The sequence below is a fragment of the Numenius arquata genome, chromosome 4 (genome assembly GCF_964106895.1).
Source record: "Numenius arquata chromosome 4, bNumArq3.hap1.1, whole genome shotgun sequence".
NCBI lineage: Eukaryota > Metazoa > Chordata > Aves > Charadriiformes > Scolopacidae > Numenius > Numenius arquata.
The window spans coordinates 48,333,036-48,353,693 of NC_133579.1; the positions used below are offsets into that span (position 1 = coordinate 48,333,036).

Consider the following 20,658-nt stretch of genomic DNA (forward strand, 5'->3'; position numbering starts at 1 on the left):
GTAAAGAGTGAACTGTGAGTGGTGTGGAGATAAGGCAGTAAACTCATTCAAAAGAAGGTCCCTCTTCCTGCCTTGAATTTGCAAGGTAACAAAGCTCATGAGTGATTCTATTTAGTAATAGCTGGGGTTCTGTTGCCAATTATCACCCATAAAATATATTCTGAAGCAACTGCTACTTCAGCTTTCGGGGTAAGGAGCAGTCTAGCCAGAAAAACCGCTTAAATCCTCCGCCCAGCACTGTCACAACCAGTGTGCTTTGAACATAGGCAGATACAGCAGAGTTAAAAATCTGTTCTAAAATGCCAGAACTGCCTGATTTTGAAATGATCTCTTCTTGATGTGGAAAGTCCCAGAAGCTCGCTATCTCATCCAAAATACGAATCCTGCCAGGAATCCTAAATAGGTAACGGTGCGTGACGGATGGTTTGATAACGAGCATTCATCTGGCTTCTCCTTCTTGTTTTTTCCCCTCACAGTTGTCTGGTGGGTGCGAGCTGACGGTGGTAATCCACGACTTCACCGCCTGCAACAGTAATGAGCTGACAATCCGCCGTGGGCAGACGGTGGAGGTCCTGGAGAGGCCCCATGACAAGCCTGACTGGTGTCTGGTTCGAACCACAGATCGGTCCCCAGCTGCAGAAGGCCTGGTCCCCTGCGGGTCCCTCTGCATCGCTCACTCTCGCAGTAGTATGGAGATGGAGGGGATTTTTAACCACAAAGGTAAGAAGTGATAGAAACAAAGTCTAGTCATCAGCAGCGCGAGTTTTGGGTAATGGGGAGTACTGTGCAAATGGGAACTCTGGTGTTCTTGCACAGTTTTGGTTTCCAGTTTTTAATTAGATAAAACACAATGCTTTTAGCAACCTGCAGCCGCACTGTCTATTCCAAAATAAGCAGTTGGCAATTCTCAGTGTTAAGTGAAAATGGAAAATGTGGCTGAAGACAGGGAAGAGATTTAAGCCAATTATGTCTCGGTGAATGGAGTTATATATTATGCTAGATCAAGCTGTGATGATAGGAAAATCTATACCTGTCGTGTGCTGAAAGGGGGGGAGGGAAAAAAATCTCCAGCATGCATTATCAATGGTTCCTGAGAAACCCTGCAGTAAGAAGTCATGGCATAAGGCTCAGCGATGGAAAAGGTAAATACACGCATCCATAAGCCCTGGCACAGAAATTGGCTATTTGGACTTCTGTATTTTATTTAACTGAGTTTCCTAGAATAGCAGTGGCATACTCATCCCTTTTTCCCAGAGCAGTTCTTTACTTCGTTTCAGAAGTTTCAGAAAGAATGTGACCCTGAAGGGTGCAAGGTTTGATGTACTGTAGTCCTTTGGCTCCATAAACTCCCTGGGCTCACAGAGTAGGTTTTTATTAGAGAAAATGCTTGATTGCTTGCTTCATTTGAAACTACTTGAGTTTGCAGCTTATGAGCAGAACACAATGTGAATTAAAGAAAAAAACACCAGAAAAACAGTTCATTAGAAGGTGTTTCATCACACGCTGGGGGAAAGATGCATTTCAAAAAGTTGGTTATTGCAAGTAACAAGATCAGCAGGAAAGTGGTGTTGGGGAAAACTTGTTTTCCAAAACACAACATTCTGGTTTTGGAGAGTTTTCCATAAATATAACCACAATTTTTTTCAATTATTCAGTCTATTCCAGTTATCACATTACAATTTTTCTCATTTTTTTAAGGCACTGCATAAATATGCTTGGCTAAAAGAGGAGAGAGCTTGTGTTTCTTACATTACGGTCATGCACAGCAGGAACTTCCTGAATGTAGGGGGCTGGGGGCTGGGGGGAGAGGCTGCAGGATTGAGCTGTAGAGTTGGAATACTTTTTTTGTCCTCTCGTGTCCTATTACTATTTGGATAGAGAAAGTTTGTAGTTGTTCTGATGATAAAATTGGAAACTGTAGTTAGGTATCACTTGAAACATTTCTTCCTTTTACTAGGGGGTGAAAACATGGAAACATCAACAGGATTTTATTTTTTTTTTAAACAACACTCAGAATTGGTAAATCCCATTTCCTTTGGAGCTAGGGGACTTCACTTTTGAATGCAGGATTTTATTAGGAGAGGCAGTTTGTACTGGACAATATAAGTTATATTATATAAGAAGAACATTGAGGCTGTCAGACTCCTGAGGGAGAGACAGAGCTGGTTTTGTCTTTGAGAAGTTATTATTAATCAGACCAGTGAACATAACCTGTATTGTTTTTTTTTTCTTTAGTGCTTGTTTGGGGAAAATGAGGCAGAGCATTGTAAAGTTACTTTAGTTTCTGTTTGATGTGTTGCTTTGAAACAAAGAGCATTAATTAATTATATTAATCATGGAGACTGAAGAAGAAAAGGTCATTGCTACAATGAGCATAATTTGCAGGGTTGAGTGCAGCCTCAGAAGTGACTTCTGTCCCTGCCTTCACCACAGGCTTCCTGTGGGATGTCATGGCGTGCCATCTAAACCCCATCTGATAAGAAGCAGCTGCTAACTGTTTATTCCCACATTACTGGGTGTCAGGCTTTAGGAGCTGGATCTTTGATTTCTAAAGTTTCCCGTGTGTGTGACTGTGACTGAAGTCAGCGTGAACTGCCTTGAACATGCAAACTATTATATAATGTTAAGTAATCTGAGGAGGAAAAAAAAATAATCAAAAGACCAAACAACTTTGGGTACTTGAAACCACTGGATACGTTTGGCTTTGGTCTCTACCTCAACTGTCTATTGCTTGAAAGAGGTTGATAGTGTTCGTTTCACAGAAGGATTATAAAAATTAAGCAAAGTTAGTGGAGTGTTTTATTTTTCCCCCCATAGTGAAAAGTACCTCAGACAATCCCACAAAGCAATTGTTCATTTTCAAGTGCTGCGTTTGATTAAAGATCTTTAAATAAGGCATTGGGGAGTATGCTAATGAGAAGAATGGAAAAACAATTAAAGATCTTCTCAGAATTATTCATTGTGAGCATTGGTTTTGAGGTATGAATTCCAAAAAAAAAAACAAAACAAAAAACACAACACCCAGAAAAAGAACAAGTGAATGACTTGCATAATTTAAGGCACTCCATGTACTTGGGCGGACAGCTTTTAAATGTTGTATTTCCTAGATTTCTAGTGCTCAATTCTGCAACTTCAGTCTTTTTACTGTTTTGTTTTTTTTTTCTGTATTAACTTTTTTTTTTTAACCATAATTCAGTAAAACTTTCAGAGTTTTTGAACGATTCAACAAATGAGGATATTGCCCTCTGGAGTTTTTAGGTCTGAAAATACATGTCATATGTCAGGCTCGCAGTGTGAGCATCAGGATCAGGTCTGAATGAATAATTCTGTACAGTTCACAGGGTAAGCCATGTGCAGGAGACACGAGTTTGGAATTTGTGCACGTCTGGCATTGCAAGCTGTTGTGAGAGGCTTGGGGAAAGTGAGGTTTTATGTAATTCCAAAGGAAAAAGGGAGGTGATCACCATCAGAAATGGTGGGGGTGGCTGCTTGGATGTTGAGTGTTTAGCCTATACAAATGGCTTGTTGAAATGAAGAGTTTTGCACTCCTTCCAGTGTATATGTACCATACAATTTTGATCTTTTCAACAGTGTTTATCAATACCGTTTGCAAGCAAGTTGGAAGGCCACAGCATATCAGGTGAAGCCAGCTTCAAAATTGTGAAATGGTGAAAATCTTTTAATTTACAGCTGGTTCTTAAGTTGTATAAAACCTACATTTCATCGCTGAGTACAGAAATGCTGGATGATATTTAATGCCTTAAATCTGAAATTATTATCCAAAGTAGGGTATCATGAAAGATTATTGAATCAGAAAGTATGTTCAGTGAAGCCTAGTTCTGACAGCTGATCTTGGTCATTCCTTGTCTGTCCATATATATCTATCAACCGTGAAAGGTAATGTTGTTTTATTCTTGCGTTAGGAGACAGCCCCAAAAGTGACCTTCATCACTTGCCTAAAAGTGTAGGTGTTACTTATCCTCTAACAATGTATATTATTTTAAATACCTAATCAGTATGAATGGGTAAAAAAATTAATGCATATACAGTATCTTCAGTATCTTCTAAAATTTTATATATTTTTTATATATATATATATTTTCTTCACGGTGAGGGTGACAGAGCCCTGGAACAGGCTGCCCAGGGAGGTTGTGGAGTCCCCTTCTTTGGAGATTTTCAAGACCCGCCTGGATGCAGTCCTGAGTAGCATTCTCTAAGCAATCCTGCTTCAGCAGGGGAGTTGGACTAGATGATCTATATGGTCCCTTCCAACTCTAAAAAAATTCAGTGAAATTCAGTGAAATTAAGATAACAAGCATTTTGTTAAGACTATGGGGAAAGCATTACACACAAAAAAAAGACATTCACTAGGTGGACAGTCATTTAGGGGGAAGGTTGATTGCAGGTTCCAGACGTCTTGCTCGCTCTGCTGGATATCAGATCTATTTTTGTAAGTTATTTGGGTCATTTAATCAATTTGACGTGCAGTTTACAGATGAATACATTTTTAAAAATCTAAATCCCTTTTATAATGGGGAAAAAAAACAAGTGGGAAGTGAAGAGGTTGAATAACAGTTGGTGCACTCTACAAAAAATAAATTGCTAGCTTTGGAAGAACATGTTTTTCACAAGTAATACATAAGGCAACAATTTTTTTTGCAATGATTCCCCACATGTTATTGGGGGTGTGGGAGAAAGAATGTTCCTGTTCTATTTGGTGCTTCTCTTTTTTTTATTTTTTGGGGGTTTTTTTTGTTTGTTTTTGTTTTTTGGTTGTTTTTTTTTTTTTTAACAAGGGTTTCTTTTCATTCTGTGGTACATCCTTTTTGTGTGTGCAGTTCTTTCCTTTGTTTGCAGGGCATTCACACAGCCACAGAGTTCTGGGTAAAGGGCAGGGGACAGGATTCAGTATAACAAAATTGAACTTGTAAGCTTAGGAAAATTGGCAGGTATTTAAAATTGTTTGAGAATATCTTGCCTGTTTAGATCACAAGTTCACTGCCTTTTCCAGCTTTGAGTGCTTCTGAAGTCTGAAAAATTTGTGATAGCTGATAGTCCATCATGTCCCTTCTGTAGATGCTACTGTTTGGAGAGCTAAAAGGGCTACAGTAATGCTTGTAATTACATATTTTTATAAGTTATGGTGTTTTTTGGGACGACATCTAACTGCCAATTTATGTTACTGTCTGTTTGGTTCAAAACTTGGCCACAGAGATCTTTTGTTTACCTGGAGGTACAATGTCTGCCTGTTTTATACGTTAATCAGGTATGTTTATAGGTTTGTTCAGATCTGAAAGGCAGGTGATGTTTTAGTAACATAGTGACATACCATGCACCACTGCAAGACTGAATACTGGCCTTTGATTTTGCTCTCAGGATACTGTCCTGACTGCTGCTATAAACAGGAAAATGTTATTTCAGCAGTCTTTTTTTTTTTTTTTCCCCCCAACTGTAGTATCTCTCAAAGAATCTAGCATAATAAAGAGGATTGAATGGTTGAATGGCTGACATTTTCCAAGACAAAGATTGACAAGTTTGTTTAAAGAGCTGTGTAATAAGACCTTTACTACACCTGCAAGATGGGAAGGAGTGGTGTAGTGCAGGTGTTGCAGGTGTCAGAGCTCTTCTTGAATTGGTATGGGGACTTCCTATTCAGGAGTTAAGAAAAAGAAAAATAGCACAGGTGATTTAGAGATATTTCCCCAGAAAAGAGAAATATTTTATAGTTGAGGCCACAGAATAGGATAAAACAGTGTCTTGAATTTGTTACACCAAGTAAGCTTGCTCTCACACAACTGGAGACCTATTGAGAATATTAGTTTTAGATGAGAGGGGGAGAGAGTAAAAGTAAAATGTCTCACATATGATCGAGAGCTTTGAAAGCTGATGGGTAAATTGAGTGTTTCCATGTTGAGTCCAAATACTGTTACATAGGAAGAGGAAGCTCTGGATAGCAGCAGCAGAATTAGATCAAGTAAAATGGGAATCCAGTTAGAATAATTGAAGAGGGACTCTCTGTTCATAGTGGAAGAAAAGAAGGATGACTTGGGCAGCAATTGTTTGCTTACAAGCAGGAGGAGGCTGTAGAAGGGGAGGATTTGCCGTTTTGAGACTGCAAGCAAGGGGAAGCATGGGCCATGTGTAAGGAAAAAGGATCCCCACCCATGGCTCAGAGCCAAAGCGCTGCCTCCGAGACTGTCTGACAGGGTTTGCAGCTGCAGGAAATGAGTTACAGCCCAAGCCAGCAGGGAAAGTAACTCCTAACGATGAGTAGGTACCGTACTCTTTTTGCCTTGTTGCCTTGGGGCCATGTGGCAAAAGGTGAGGACTGTAGTTTCCAGGGCACCGTACAGAAAGGGATCTGCTTCTGCTACACAGCTGGACACTGTCACGTGCGGAAAGTGATATCGAGGAGTATGTTGTTGTTGTACAGAACACTAAATGTTAGTCTAAAAATTCTGTTTCTTGCTGAATCAATTACCTCTTCATAAAATTTCCAAATAACAGGCTGCCCATCCAGATAACCAGCTGATAGAAAGCCTTATCAGGCGCTTATGGGAGGCAAAGCCAAGCAGTCAGCTGGATTTCACACTCCGCTAGTCTAAATTAGCAAAAAATTGCAAAAGCTGTGTTGCGCTGTCAGTTCAACTTATCAGCCAGACTTGAGCTTGAACAGAGTGCAGGCATTTTAATAGCTGAAGTTCAACTTCACAATTATCAGTTGTTTTGAAAGCCTAATAAATCATAAATTTCCATGTAATCACAAATATTTTGCCAAAAAGCATTACTAGTCTAGTAGTGGCGAAGATAGTTTGAATTTAGGTTTTGTGTGCGTGTGTGGTTTTTCAAACACATTCTCATGCTTTCGTCCAGGTAAATAAAATAGCTGCAGTATAAAGTAAAACAAGAAATCTCTGTCCTGACTTTCCCATCTTGTGGTTTTAGTTGAGTTTGCAGTTAAAAACATGGTTTGAGCATAAGTAAACTTAAATAAAATGCCAGCAATTGACTGTGGTCCATTAGATCATAATCTTTGCATTGGGCTTTATAGCCAAGCTATATCAGATGGTCAGAGGTAATAGCCAAATTCTAATTCAGCCTTGAATAAATAGTAGAGTCTGTATAAATTGCTTCCTTGGCGTTGTGCAGTCCTAAACTAGATAAGGAGATTCAAAGAATCTCACAATTTGAATTTCTAGAAGAGTTGTATCTAAATCAAGTTTATAATGTGCTCTGAAACAATAGGACTGGTTTCTGCATAAACTTGCCTTTAACTCCTGCACTATTCTTTTTATCATAACCCAGCCCAGGAAGATCTGTCAGATATATCTGTATTTCCCATGCTGACTCTATTTGTGGGCATAAGTAGGTGGTTAATTTGTCTCTGGAATTTCTGTACGTAGGTAATGAAAGCTTTTTTGCCCTGCTTGGGAGCTCAGTATTACAGATGAGAAAAGAAATTTTATAATGCTGGCTTGAATGTACTTTTGGTCTAGACAGCTGCCAAATATATTTCTCTTGTATCGTAGTTGGAAAGGAAATCAGTGTGTAAAAAAAAAAAAAAAAAAGTATCTGCTTCAGAACAGATGTATTTGCACAGCTGATCTTTGGGAGGTAGAAAGTGGATGTAAACCAGCAATTCTGATAGCTTTAGATTTCCCAAGAGAGTTGTTATTTTGTTTGCAATTAGCCTTTCTCTGACAGCAGTTTCTTTTTCTAACCAGGGTATTGAGGCAGAACAGAGTATAAACTAAAATCATGTCCTGCAAATGTTGCCATTGAAAAAAAAACATCCTGGAGTGGTGTTTACTTTCCTTAACTGTCTCTCTCCAGGTGCAACAAACTATTGAAAAAGTTGTTTCAATGTTGAGAATTACTTGTTGAGAGTGTCTTTGTTACTCATATTTTGCTTTGGATTAAGTAAATCTTCAGCGCTGGTGCTCCAAAGAGCACCTGAGAGCAACCCAAAGAATTTCTCTTCCGTGTCAATGAGAAAGTAGCTTGGCAGGGCAGTGAGGGACAGAAAGAGTGGGGCTGGGGACGCCTATTTGGACAGGAGAACGCTCCTAGAGGCATGGAGTTGCCGTAGCTCTGTGGTAACTGCCTTGTTCATGACAGATGACGGGGTATTGGTATATATATTTCTGCAGCTGGGGTGGCTGTTCGTTTCCAAGGACCATCTGGGAAATTTTACCTGATGCGTTTCCTTTCTGTCACAGAACTGTGTAATACTGACAGTGTCCGTAAGGTCTTCTGTTCTTTTTCCAACTCTAGTTTTCTGGCACTTTGGCTGCAGTGGCTCATATTCTTAAACTTGGTATTGGGAGGAGTATTTATGCATTTTGTGTTTGGTGAAGAGAAGAAAATTGTTAAGGAACAGGCTAAAGACAGTGTTCTTGTGCACCTTTCACGACATCCTCACATTACATCATATCATATCATCTGTTGACATCACTACCTGCAGATGGAAAAAGCAGGATTTAGCATTCCACTGACTTCCTCCAGTTCTGTTTTTCTGAGGAAGCTGCTGAAAGTCTGTGTCCCGCTGACTTAATTTCACTTTTCCTGCAATCAAATAGTAAAATATTAGTCTCATTATGCATATTAAACCAGAAATGTTGCATTACTGTTAACACAACTCTGTCAGAAGCTCTTCAACAGATGCACTTGACGTCTCTTAAGTTGTTGGCATGGGTTTCAAGTCACCACTTCATTATGCAATGTTTTGCTACTATTTTGAGTGCATATTCACTGATATAGGTAGATGTCCAATTGGGGACGTGCTTGTGATTTCTCATAGCTTTTGGTTGAATACAAATAGCAAGACATTTTTCTTTATCTGGGACCACTATTGAACTTAAATTAATCATTCTCTAACATGGAAGTTATGCAAATAGGTGAGGGAATTCATAGCAAACTGTGTAAAAGAGGCTGTTGTGATAAGTGAATAGCACCATAAAAACATTTCATGATCCCAGGAAAAGTTCTTTGAGTACACTTTTCAGAAATTTGTAGTATGCATTTTTTCAGATGGGTGTATAATGGTTAACCTGTATAGCAAGAGAAGGCATTTGTATAACTGACATGCAGGCATAATAGTAAAGGCTCTCTTAGGTAAGCTTGTCATCAAGTTGTCCTTGATGACCAGAATCCTGTAGTCATTTTCCTTGTGATCATAAACCAGCTGTGTCCAACCTACTGCATGTTAACCATTAACAGTACAGCAGAAATAGTCCCTGTTACAAGAAGCAGTTAAAAGTGTGTCAGATTTTCAAGAGCAGACTTGGACAAAGCCCCAGGTTATCTGGTCTGATCTCGTAACTGACCCATCCTTTTGAGAGAAGGTTGGGACTATATGGATTTTTGAGGCCCCTTTCAGCTTGAGTGACCCTATGCTAGAAGTTAGAATTGCCAGTATGGACTTGCTATGTTCTAAGTGTTTCCTGGAGTCTTGAACTCCCCTTAGTGTCTGTGGGGATATCAGAAATGCATCAGATTTTCCTCCAAAATATATTCATTCCATGTAAGAAATGGAAAGGAATCATAAAAGGTATTTCTACTCATGAAACACTCCAGTTATTCTTGCTGCAGTGTGCTGGGTATGATCATAACCTTATTAGGCGTATGTTCATTTGTTAATACAAGCTTTGAAGTAACACTTATGGAGATTCCTTAAACCCAGAGTCTAGGGAAATCTAGTTGCATGTAAGGACCTGCAAATATGCTGAAGGAGGGAAAGCTGCTAGGGAAGCCACCTGGAAAGAGGGAATAGTAAAGCTGAATGGTCATCTCTTGCTTTCTACAGAAAAGTTTAAGGGACATGGAAGTAAATGGGGTCATCAAGGTTGAAGTTCAAGATGTTGCTTTTCCCCATATAAATAATGAGAGGATTCTTAGAAATGTTAAATGTAGGAAATTTGTAATGATGAAAAAGATCATGAGAGAGAATGAGAAAGAAAGCAGGGCTCACTAGCAAAAAAGTATATTGAGAGGTTTTTAAAAGAGAAGCAGCCGAAAGCAAACTCTGAAACAGACTGAAGAGTAGTTGACTGGATTGAATTGTGTTTTAGGCAATATTAAACAGAAAATCTTGATTGGTGAAAACCACCAAATCATTAACCATATATCTTAAAATTTTTATGTCAGTAGCTAATCTATTCTAAGTAGTTTATTTATCATGGTTTGACTTGATTGTTGCTCTGTCCCAGTGTGGTTTGTGTTCAATTTTCTCATTGTTGTAGGGGTAAAAAAAAAAAAAATTACATGTAATAAAACACACGGACTCTAAATGCTAGTTGATTTAGCAGAACAGGCTTAGATGTGTTTGGCCTAAAGACTAAATGCAGGGCTAAATGCAGTTGTACCAGAATCCATTTGGAAAGTACTGACTCAGAGCTCTGGTTAGAGAGTAATGTCAAAAGAAAAGGTGCTTACAGCAGATCGTACCCTGGAGGTATGGGCTGCGTTCTTTTTGTGTCCTGGCTGCTTGCTTAAGTGAAAGCTTAACTTGAATCATTCTACATCTAGAATTCAGAGTAGATATAAAAAATGTTAATTACAATGCAGAAAACACATTTGCAGAATTGTTTGGCAGTATACATTTTATAGTGTTTCTGTGTTACAACATCTGAAGGGTAGTATAGAATAATCCCCTGTCCTGTGGATTTTTTGCTTCCATCTTTCTCTTTGCCCTACGGCATAGCTAGCCTCCAAATATACTTAAATCTATTTAGTAACAAATCTGTGTTCATAATTTACAAAAATACAGCATGTGAAATCCAGGCTCAGAGAGAGAAAATGCCCATTTCTAGTTTTGCTCTCCTGTTAGATGTAGTGCAGAGGAATTGCAGAGGTTGCTTCATTTTGCTCAAGTATCTTTTAATATAATAAAGGAAACTGTGAAAGTATGTACGTTTTTTGTGTTAAATGCTAATGTTTGAAATTCAGACAGGTCCTTTCAGTGCCCATATGCCTTTGCTGCTTCCAGAAGCAGCAGGATGTTGGGTCACGGCTGGGGTCCATCTGCCACATCTAGCAGCGCCGGTGACTTAACCTAGTCCATTACGTGACTACCATGACTTGTGGTAGCCAGTACTGAGCAGAGGCAAAAGGAAGAGAGATCTTTGATGTAACCCTTTGTAACTAACCAAAATGCAGTTGTACAATCTGAACTTAGCAGAAGGGGAATAAGAAGTGTGTTTTGGTCAGTAATACCAACCAGCAGGTAGCCCACACAGCTTGCAGAAGCAGTTCCTCCAGACACGTATGTATGGAACTTGAGCATCAGTATTTCTTACAGGGAGCACGTGTCCAATTTTAAAAGCATGTCTTTTATTTTTAATGACCTAGTTTGGTTACCAGAACTGTTCATTTTCCTTTTAAGTGACCTAAAAGAAATGCATTTTAAGTCGAGAATCTAGTTCAATATTCTGAATACTTCTCATGAATACGTCCTTAACCTTTCCTTTTGTCTCTGACTGCATGCATTTCCAGTTAAGATAATTAGCTAAGAGATTTATGTTAAAAAGAAACCCAACTCCTGTATGTTCGGTTACAACTGGTTTGTAAAATTAAACCTTGGTTTGACCAGATCGTTTTTTTTTTTTTTTCATGCCAACAGGCTGATTCTGTTTTTCTTTGGAGTGGGAAGGGAAGAGAAAGGGTGTTTTAAATATGACTGAGGAGACTACATCAGAAAATTCAAATGACGAAAAAAGGGATGATGAAGGGTAACTTGCATAATAAAGTTAATGTCAAAAATGAGTGTTTCTTCAATATGTCTCATTAGGACAGCAAGTATTTCTCGCTTGAAACACTTCTTGTGTTTTCTCCAATGTAGAGACAAGGCATGGCATATTTCTTCTCCCCTCCCACCCCTTGCTAAGTAGTGAATGTATGTGGAACAACATTCCTTACACTCATCCAAAAGATTTTGTTTGAATTATCTGAAGCTGGTTTGTTGTGGTTTTGCTGACAGTGGCTGGGATTCTTCAAGCTGATTTGGCATGCTGCAGTGGTGACTGTGTTGAGGAGTCAGAATTTTCCCAAAGCTTTTTCCAGATAAACACAAGACCAGGGACACTGAACATCTCATCGTTTCTTTGAAAGGCCTCTTCGTTCTTGGGAGTGGTATACAGGCTCCAATTCCTTGGCTACAGCAGAGAACAGAATTAAAACCTCAAGAAAATAATAGCCAAATTATTAAGATGGGAGAGAGTTTACGATCTCATGTGCTTTTTGAAATTCTTTCTTACTGTAAGCATGAGCAACAGCAAGGGCAAAAGCTGGAGACAGGAAGGACTTGTTTAGATCCTGGCCTTGGTGACTGAATAGTTGGATAAATGGTTCATTTCCCAGTATTTTTAATTAAAGCCTGAGTACTTCAGTGTCTTGATATCAGTATCTCTTGACAAATGCTTTACCCAAGATGTAGAAGGGAAGGTTATTAATCACCCAGCTGAAAATACCTCCTTACCCTCAAACAGAAAATACTTTTCCCAGGTTTGCCACCCAATTAAATAGCCTGCATGTTTTGTTGATTGGTTTAGTTTCTTTTTGACTGAAACACCCCAGTATTTTGAAAGGAGTTCTTGGAAGTCTCAAATTAAGGATGTTCACACAATTCATTGAAAAATACAATTTCTGACTGATGCAATTTAAAGTGTTGCTGGCAGCTGGCAGCGTTGGTAGTAAAGAACAGGAAACAACACGCTGAATGTAAGTCCAAAGAGCCACTGTTGTAACGATTCCGCTCCTTGCAGACCAGCAGTGTTATCTGTGAGACTGAGGAGCAGTGAGGCTATTTTTTGGGAACAGGATGATCTTTGTGTGTGGAGCTGAAGAAACCAGATCCTAGTGGCGCAGCTGTGTTCCAAGCAGTTAAACTGTGGACACATTGTACGCTGAGGGAAAGGCAAAGTTAGGCTCCTTTCAGAATTTTAATTGTAGTGTGGGAGCTCACCTTTGAAGATTCAACCTCAGATTTATTTATTGATGCATTTTTCCTGTTCTACAATTTCTTGGTTGTGTTAGAGTATATTCTGGTGTGAGGCAGTGTCTAACGTGCCAAAGATAGGATTTGTATGCAAAGTCTGCCCAATTTACTTTTTTTTTAAAAGGGAAATGCATATTGTAAATAAAATTCCTATTGGTTTGTGCAATGTTAATTTAGTTCAAGAATTTTAAGTTACGGATTTATGTCTCACTTTGGCTCCTAGGTCTGGGTGGTCTTTGGTCCTGCACAGTATTGGAAAAGTCTGAATCTTTTCTCTCCCACATGGATGAAATATGACTCAAAATTATAAGAACTGCACTTCTAAATGATGAAAGCATTTGTCTCATAGATAACTTCAAAAATGGTTTTAAACATTTTCATGCTGGCAGGACTGAATAAAGAATTCACTCTTCTATTAATTTCAACTGTCTTGTATCTGCTTCTCCACTTTTAAGATGAACAAGAATTTTTTAAATAACTTTGTAGTACTGATTTGAAAATACATTAATTGCTTTGGTAAATGGAATGTCTGGAATACAAGGAGGAAGATTCCCGAGAAGAAGACAGATTTAGTTTTGCCCGAGAACATCTTTGAATTTTGAAGCTGGATTTTTTTAAATGCTATAATCTTTGAAACTTTTTCCTTTTTTTCACAAAAGGTAGGTATTAAGGAGACAAAGTTGGCTCTTTGGATTCTTTTTCAGGCTCTGAGGCAACTCAGAATAGGTGTTTAAAAATGAAACTACTGTATTTTATTAGCTTTCCCTTTCTTGTTCTGCTTTTGTAAAATGTAATGTGGCCTTACAAAGATTAGGCTGGAATGCTGTTGATCCTTGTTTTAATATAAGTTAAGCTGTTATTTCTCTTGCCATGCAAATGTGTTGCAGTATGAGAAATGCGGTCAGTTTAACTCCAGTTGTCGTCTTAAATGAAAGAAGGGATGAATGTTTCCATTCTTACGTGCAAGACTAGTAATAGTACCCTCAGATGAGGTAGCACTTCTGTAGGGAGGTTAATACAGTGGCAAACAGGAGCTGGGACCTGTGAGAAGCTGAAGCTGTAGCAAGCTAATTTGTTGACTGTCAGTGGCAGAGGCTGATGAGCTGTTACTTTTGTGCTGGGGTGAGCTGGCAAAGTGTTAATTCCTTAAAATGGTTTTAGCAGTCTGACATTGTCCATCAGTAAGGCCCAAGATTAATTGCAGAAAGTTGATCCCATTCCTTCGCTGTAGTAATAGATATGGGCATGTGATGTTTCACGTACATATATCATACAAAGTATGTGCTGCCTTATCTACTGAGGAAATACAGTGTTCTGCTAGTTGGGGTTTTTTTGAGTTTCTTTGTTTACTCACTGGGATGTAGTGTTTCTTACAAAATGTTGTCTTAGAAGTGAGAGGGCTCTTTTGCCTGGAATTTTAAAATCTTCATGAAATAGCCATTGATGAAATACTCACCTGGACATTTATTTTGTCACGGTTTTAAGTAACTGAGAAATGTCTTAAATTGCTGGAGGTCTGAAGGGCCTTTCATCAGTGCTTTGCTTTCAGAAATGAAGCCGATAACTGTCTACTTTTTTAAAGGAAATTATATAAAATGTGTAGTCAGGAAAACTCATCTGCTTTATGCAGGGAAGGTGAAAAAAGAAACAGGTCATTTCTACTTTAAAAAAAAGAAATTACTGTTTTAAATGCTGTCAAATGGCATGGGTCAGTATATGAGCTTTTTTTCTTTGCTAGTTTGATCCAAGTTTGTTGTCCCATTGGGCAGGGGTCTATGAATATTTAAGCAGTGGGTGAAAGGGGATGTAGGTCAGTGCCCCTGTGCAACATGCCGTGCGATCCAGCCTCTTCTGCACTGACCTTGTGCTCTGTGCCCAGCCATGGCTTTGCCTGAAGGTGTTCCCCATGTTAGATGTATTCTTGCCTGCAGAATTAAGATTACCTGATGGGTTCATTATTACCAAGGATGAGTTCCTACAAAAAACTGCTGATGCGAGGAGCTGCAGGAAGAGCTGTCTGGCAGACAGGGAGAGCTAATGCAGGAAAAGGCTCTGGAATACAGAAAACCTGATGGAGTTACAAGGACAAAGAGAGCTTTGTGGTCAAGCCTGAAGTAAACCATAGAAAGGCATTAATAGGCTGCTTGTTTGGGCTTAAAATTACATATATTGATACAGGTCACTCTCTCAGATGGAAATTGAGAATCATGATACATCTTCAGGTGTTTAATTTAACATGATAGTGTTACTAAATAATAGCCCCTGCATGTTGAATTAAGAAATGCTGGTTTTGTGATGTAGAAGTCATTTCCCTTTTGCTTGTACTTTGGTAGGAGAAGTTACAGGTCTGAGCTTTCAGTCTTGGACCATAAGAAAGTTGTAGCTATTGCATATGCATTGAGGTGTTTTTCAATCAAATTCTTACCTAATACAGTGACTCTGCAGCACGTTCATGTGGAGTCTGCTGTCTCTGCTTCAGTGTTGCCTGCAGAGCAATTGCTTTTTACAACTATTGTATATACACCAAAGACAACTGCGTATCCGTAATCTTTTCTTCTTAAAACATATTTCACAGGTTACATGGTTATCAAGTGTTTCACATAGTCATTCTTTCTCCCCCACCACTTTGGTTTGCTTGTGAGATTTGTCTACTGAGAGGGAAAGGTCCAAAGCAAAATCTGAAGATGTTGGTGTTTGATTGAGTAGGAACAGAAGAACTTCTTGCAATAGCACACTGTAAACGATGTGGTTCCCAGAGCATTTAAAGTATCTTCCTGCATGTATTATTGGTGTTATAAGGTTAGTCTACGCAGTTAAAAAGCAAAACAAATCCAACCCAAACACAGTATAAATTTTGCTGTGTTTTAGTCAGAAGCTTTCTTATATATGGAAATCACTATTTCAAAGCTATATTGATAACCTCACTAACTTTTTCGAAGCGTTGAAGATGTGGGAGTTGAACTGCAATAAGAATGGCTGGATATTCTTTAGTATGCTCGATGTCTGTGGGAACTGTTGGGTAGTAGAGGAAAGGGATTGTTTCATTTTTTTTCTTTCTCAACTAGAAACTAAAATCATTTTCAGATAATCTACAATTTCATGAAGAATAAACTAACCTTAGTGGAAGTCTCACCATAGGTGGCAAACTATAAAGAACACTTATCCTGAAGAAACAGGGTTTTTTTTTCTTCTGCTGCTTTTTTTCCCCTCCCCACTTAGGAATTCAGTGTCATTTTGAAAGTCGTCTTGGGTCAGAAGAAAAATGTTCGGGAATAAGAATTAATGGTTTCAGTGCAGGAGGCTGTTGAAGGAGAAACTAATTCAGAATTGAGGGTGGCTTTCCGTAGGAACATGAAGAAAGCAAAACTTTAGTCTCAGGTGGAGGGTGAGCACAGCTCTTAAATAGTACAAAGAGGACAACGTGTGTGTAGCCAACTTAAGTGCTGATGATAAGCCGCCTTTGACTCTGGGACCCTATATGCTATTAGCTCCACATAAAATTCCTATTTATCCTTGCATTAAATGCATTCATTTGTGCTGTTATCATTCGCAACCCCCTCACGGCTTTATTTTCTTCTTTCTCCCTACATGCTTTTGTATTTTACAGTATTGTTTGTTCAATCTCATTTTAGGGCTCTTTTTTCATGACAATATGATGAAAGCATTTCATATCTGTTTTTACAGAAATTTAATCCTTGCTTTGGCTTCACAGCTGTTTATCTATCTAGTGAATGTAGCTTTTTGTATGTCCTTTAAAATTAGATAATGAGGTGTTCAGAGGAAGAAACCAAATATATTTTCTAGGTTTGTGAAGTGTTCAGCTAAAAAAATGCCATAAATGAATATTTATGGACAAATGCTTGCATGGCATGCTAGGTGAAGAATGCATGGAGAAAAAATAAAATACACAAGATTTCAGTTTATTGAACAGGAAGACAGCTTGATGAACTAGAAGTTTATCTTGCAGAATATGAGCTTAGAGGTGAAAAGATCTGAAATGCGATTTAAACCGGGGCAAGATCTTAAATTTATCAAAAGGTGTGGATTTTTTGGTGTTGGGATTTTTTTATTTTTCACAAACAAGGCTGAAGAGATGATGAAGGTAAAGGCAGAATCTGTTGTTTGGTACAGGTTTTGTCAAGGAAAATGGAAGTTCCAGGGCAAGCGCTGCATGGTTTAGCTGACCAGAAAATGTCCGTCTTTTTTGTATTTTTGGGTTTAGCTAAAGCATTAAAAAATAACTATGCACTGTAAAATAAAAAGAGGTGTTAAAAGTTGGTTTTGTGTGTTCCAGTTACTATAATGTGTTGTAGAGGTACTAGACTGTATCTTTTCTGAAGGCTGAGAGGAAAAATAGCTGGTTTGCTGTATTTTTTAAGATCAACTTGAGCCTCAATTAGGGTAGTTACGGTAGAGTGTAATCTGCTGCATCTGGCTATTCCCACATGTGAATTTAAAGACTGGAACTGTGCTCAGTGAGTCAGAGGAGAGCATCCTTAGAAGAGAGGAGCTGCTCTGACGGCAGGGCAGGGGGCTAAACCAGACTGAGAAGATAACAGCGACTTCCTTAATCTGATGGCATTGCTTGTAATGTTATCTGGGTGAACATCTTCAGGAGAAGCTGTAACGCATCTCTGGGGTGTGGGCAAGTAGGTTGTTTGTAAGCTGTGGGTATCGGAACAGCTGACTCCTCACCATGCCAAACAGGATTAAACAGATTGACACTCTGGGATCGCTTCACTCAGTAAATCCTACCTGCTGCGGCAACGGGCAGCCGAGTGGCTGTAAATACTGGATCCTGGATTTAGGTACAAATATATGCAATAGAGATAATGGGCTGGGAGGAGGAAGGTTGGTTGGTTAATGTTTTCAAATCTACATAGGAGTTTTGTAGGGTGCTTTCTCTTCTCCTTCTCTCTGCTCTACTCTCCCCTCCCTCTGACCTCAGCCAAAAAAATGCAGAGTATAACAGAAAGGACCTGTACGGGAAAAGGAGCAGTTATGGAATGGCTCTGCTCTGTAAACTGCTGGGATGCTGTACAGTAAGCTCTTTCAGAAAAAGCATGTAAAATGCATGTGCTACTTTTTTTTTTTTTTTTTTTTTAGTTGAACTGTGGAAATGAGAAATGGTAGCTTGCTCTGTGAAATGTTATTAATGGTAGTAATTTGTTTTAAGAGCTTAGCAGAATTTTTCTTAGTATGTTGCTGTTAGATATTAAACAATGATTTTTTTTCTCTCTTGTTAAATTATTGTTGAGAAGTAATGTTTTTGGGAATAGAGCTTGAAAAGAAAGGGTGGTTGGGAAATAAATTGGTCTGTGACTTTTTTAGACACATCGTTGATTCTGACACGTAATATGGAGGAAAGCTATGCTGTTTCAGTATCGACTGCAGAAGCACAGAGGTTAGGGTATGGATGTTCATATTAAACTCAGTTGTTGTTGGGTCTTCTCCTCCTCCTCCTTTGTAATTTTAACAGGAAATGATATTTGTTCTTGGTATTTGGACTGTTGCTGCCGAACAAGTTCGACAGTCTGAAATGTCTGCAGGACAAAACAGTGCTAACCTTCAGTGTCTGGAGCTGATGCAGCTGTTGGGATGCTTCCTTTTCAGATGCAAGTTGTTTGCAGCTAGGTTCAGGTCTTACATACCTGTTGCTGTGTGCATACACTTAAAATAAGCAGCAAAAGGCAAGTTACAATCTTACTTCATTTATTAGTATCTAGTCTGCTGTTACAGATGGACTGAGGGGACAGGGAGGATAGTAGAAGGGTTGCAAACATGAAATCAAGGATGTAATGGAAAGTAATCTTATCGGGGACATCTGAAAATAGGGTCGCGTGTCAGTGGGGTGGTAGTAACTCTCAGTAGTTCCTTGAAAGGTAATAAAGCATCAGAGTACCAGCCAGAGGGAATTAACGTTAGCAGGCTATCATCTCTGATCCCAGCAACAGAGCTCTGTACTTGGAAAACTGCTCCATAGCCACCTGTGCTGCGCAATCACTTCCTAAAACAACAATTGTTCCAGTTTTTAGAAATACAGAGTGTATTAGAGGGAGGTGGAGGTGAAAGGAGTCAATTACAAATAGTAATTGATAGGCAGAATGCTTTGCAGCAAAATATTTTACAGCAAGTGCTCACACAGAGCTGTGACTACCTGGTTCAGCTGGAGGTCTGTTAATGGAACGACAAGGGTTTTTTCCCCTTTCTGTTGCATTCTCCTCTCTTCACTGGAGCTCATTTGCTTCATTTTTGAACTCTTGTTGCTGCAGTGGTTAGTCAGGCTCAAATCTATCTGGTTTTTACTTCCAAAGAATTTTTAGAAAGCATGTTTTTTAAAGTGCTGGGTGTAGTCAGTCCCGATCAGCGAGATGCTTTCCATTATTACCGTAAATTAAGATCATAGACATGTACGAAGTCTTGTTTGGCAAGCATACATGCTTTCACAAACATTCTTCATTGTTCTCTCTGTTTCTTAAAAACAGATGTCCATGTGTACAGACCATGTTGTAAGAAGGCTCAATAGCCTTTCATAATAGGGGAACAAAGCTTACTTGCGTGCCCCAGTATAGCTGCAGCTACTCCATCTCTTAAACTGGAAAGAGTAAAAATTATATCTGTCGTATTTCTGGCCACTGCAAACTTAAAATTGGCAATTTGGGATTTAGGTGAATATTCAGAATGTACTCTAGTGCATGAATTTACTCATATAAGACTTCACTGAGGTTTTGACTTCGCTTAAAGAATTTTTAAGGAATTGAAAAATTTGGTTTATTCTTCAATAAAATGTTAGAGTACATACATGTGCAATTAGTAATTGGGTGCTCCTGTTTAATTAAATGATCTGAATTTTTTGCCCACTTATTCACGAAGTCTGAAGGAAGAAAAATGCATTCAAATTTAGGGAGAAAGAGAATAGGGCTTTGAGTAATGAATTGGAAAGAAACTACTGAATTTAATAAATAAGTATTGTATTTTTGCCTTTATCTGACATCAGTTGGAGAAAGCAGCAGCGATGGCAGGAGGAAACCAATTCTCATGGTAATTCCACCCATTCCTGTAAGTTAAAAATGCTCTGCATTTGAGACAACTGTGAATAAATACCAAAGTTGTTTATGGTTATCTGGCTGGAGAGAGTGCTGAGTAGTTTGTCTGGAACTGAATATTGGAACTAACAACATCTTTTTTCAGTTACCTTATGAGCTAGAAGAAACAATAGGATATATGTGTTTCAGTCCCTAAGTGGATCGTGTGAGTCTGTATTTCACTTGGGAAATTCGAGAGGCAAATCTCATGGATGAAGTCCAGGAAATAAATCTACAAACCTAAAATTTATCCTGAAGTTATTAACCATCTGGGAGCTGGTTTGGAGCGGGAAAGGTCGTTGTAGGAGCAGAGAGAGTTCTCACTTGGCTTTGAAGAAATACATTTATTATATGTGCAATGGATTGCTTAAAAGAATATGTATGAATCAAACTAGCTTTCTTTTTCCTCTTTCATAACATTTTGTGGTATATCAAGCCTCAGAAATAATTCATCCATAAAACAGGATGCTTTTACTATACGGTAATTGTTAGCAAATGGTGTCCAAGAGAGGATAAGAGGTCTCTGAGGATCGGACTCAGAGGATGCAGTGGGAGAGTCCAGTATTAGTAATGGGTTGG

The 20,658-nt window shown here is 38.8% G+C and overlaps 1 protein-coding gene across 1 annotated transcript in view; it reads left to right on the top strand.

Moving 5' to 3' along the window:
* The window catches only part of TRIO (trio Rho guanine nucleotide exchange factor), a 261,531-nt gene that overhangs the window by 192,008 nt on the left and 48,865 nt on the right, over positions 1-20,658 (top strand). The window contains exon 34 of the mRNA XM_074146261.1: positions 477-720. Coding sequence (XP_074002362.1) covers positions 477-720 — 244 coding nt within the window. The remainder of the gene's footprint in view (positions 1-476; positions 721-20,658) is intronic.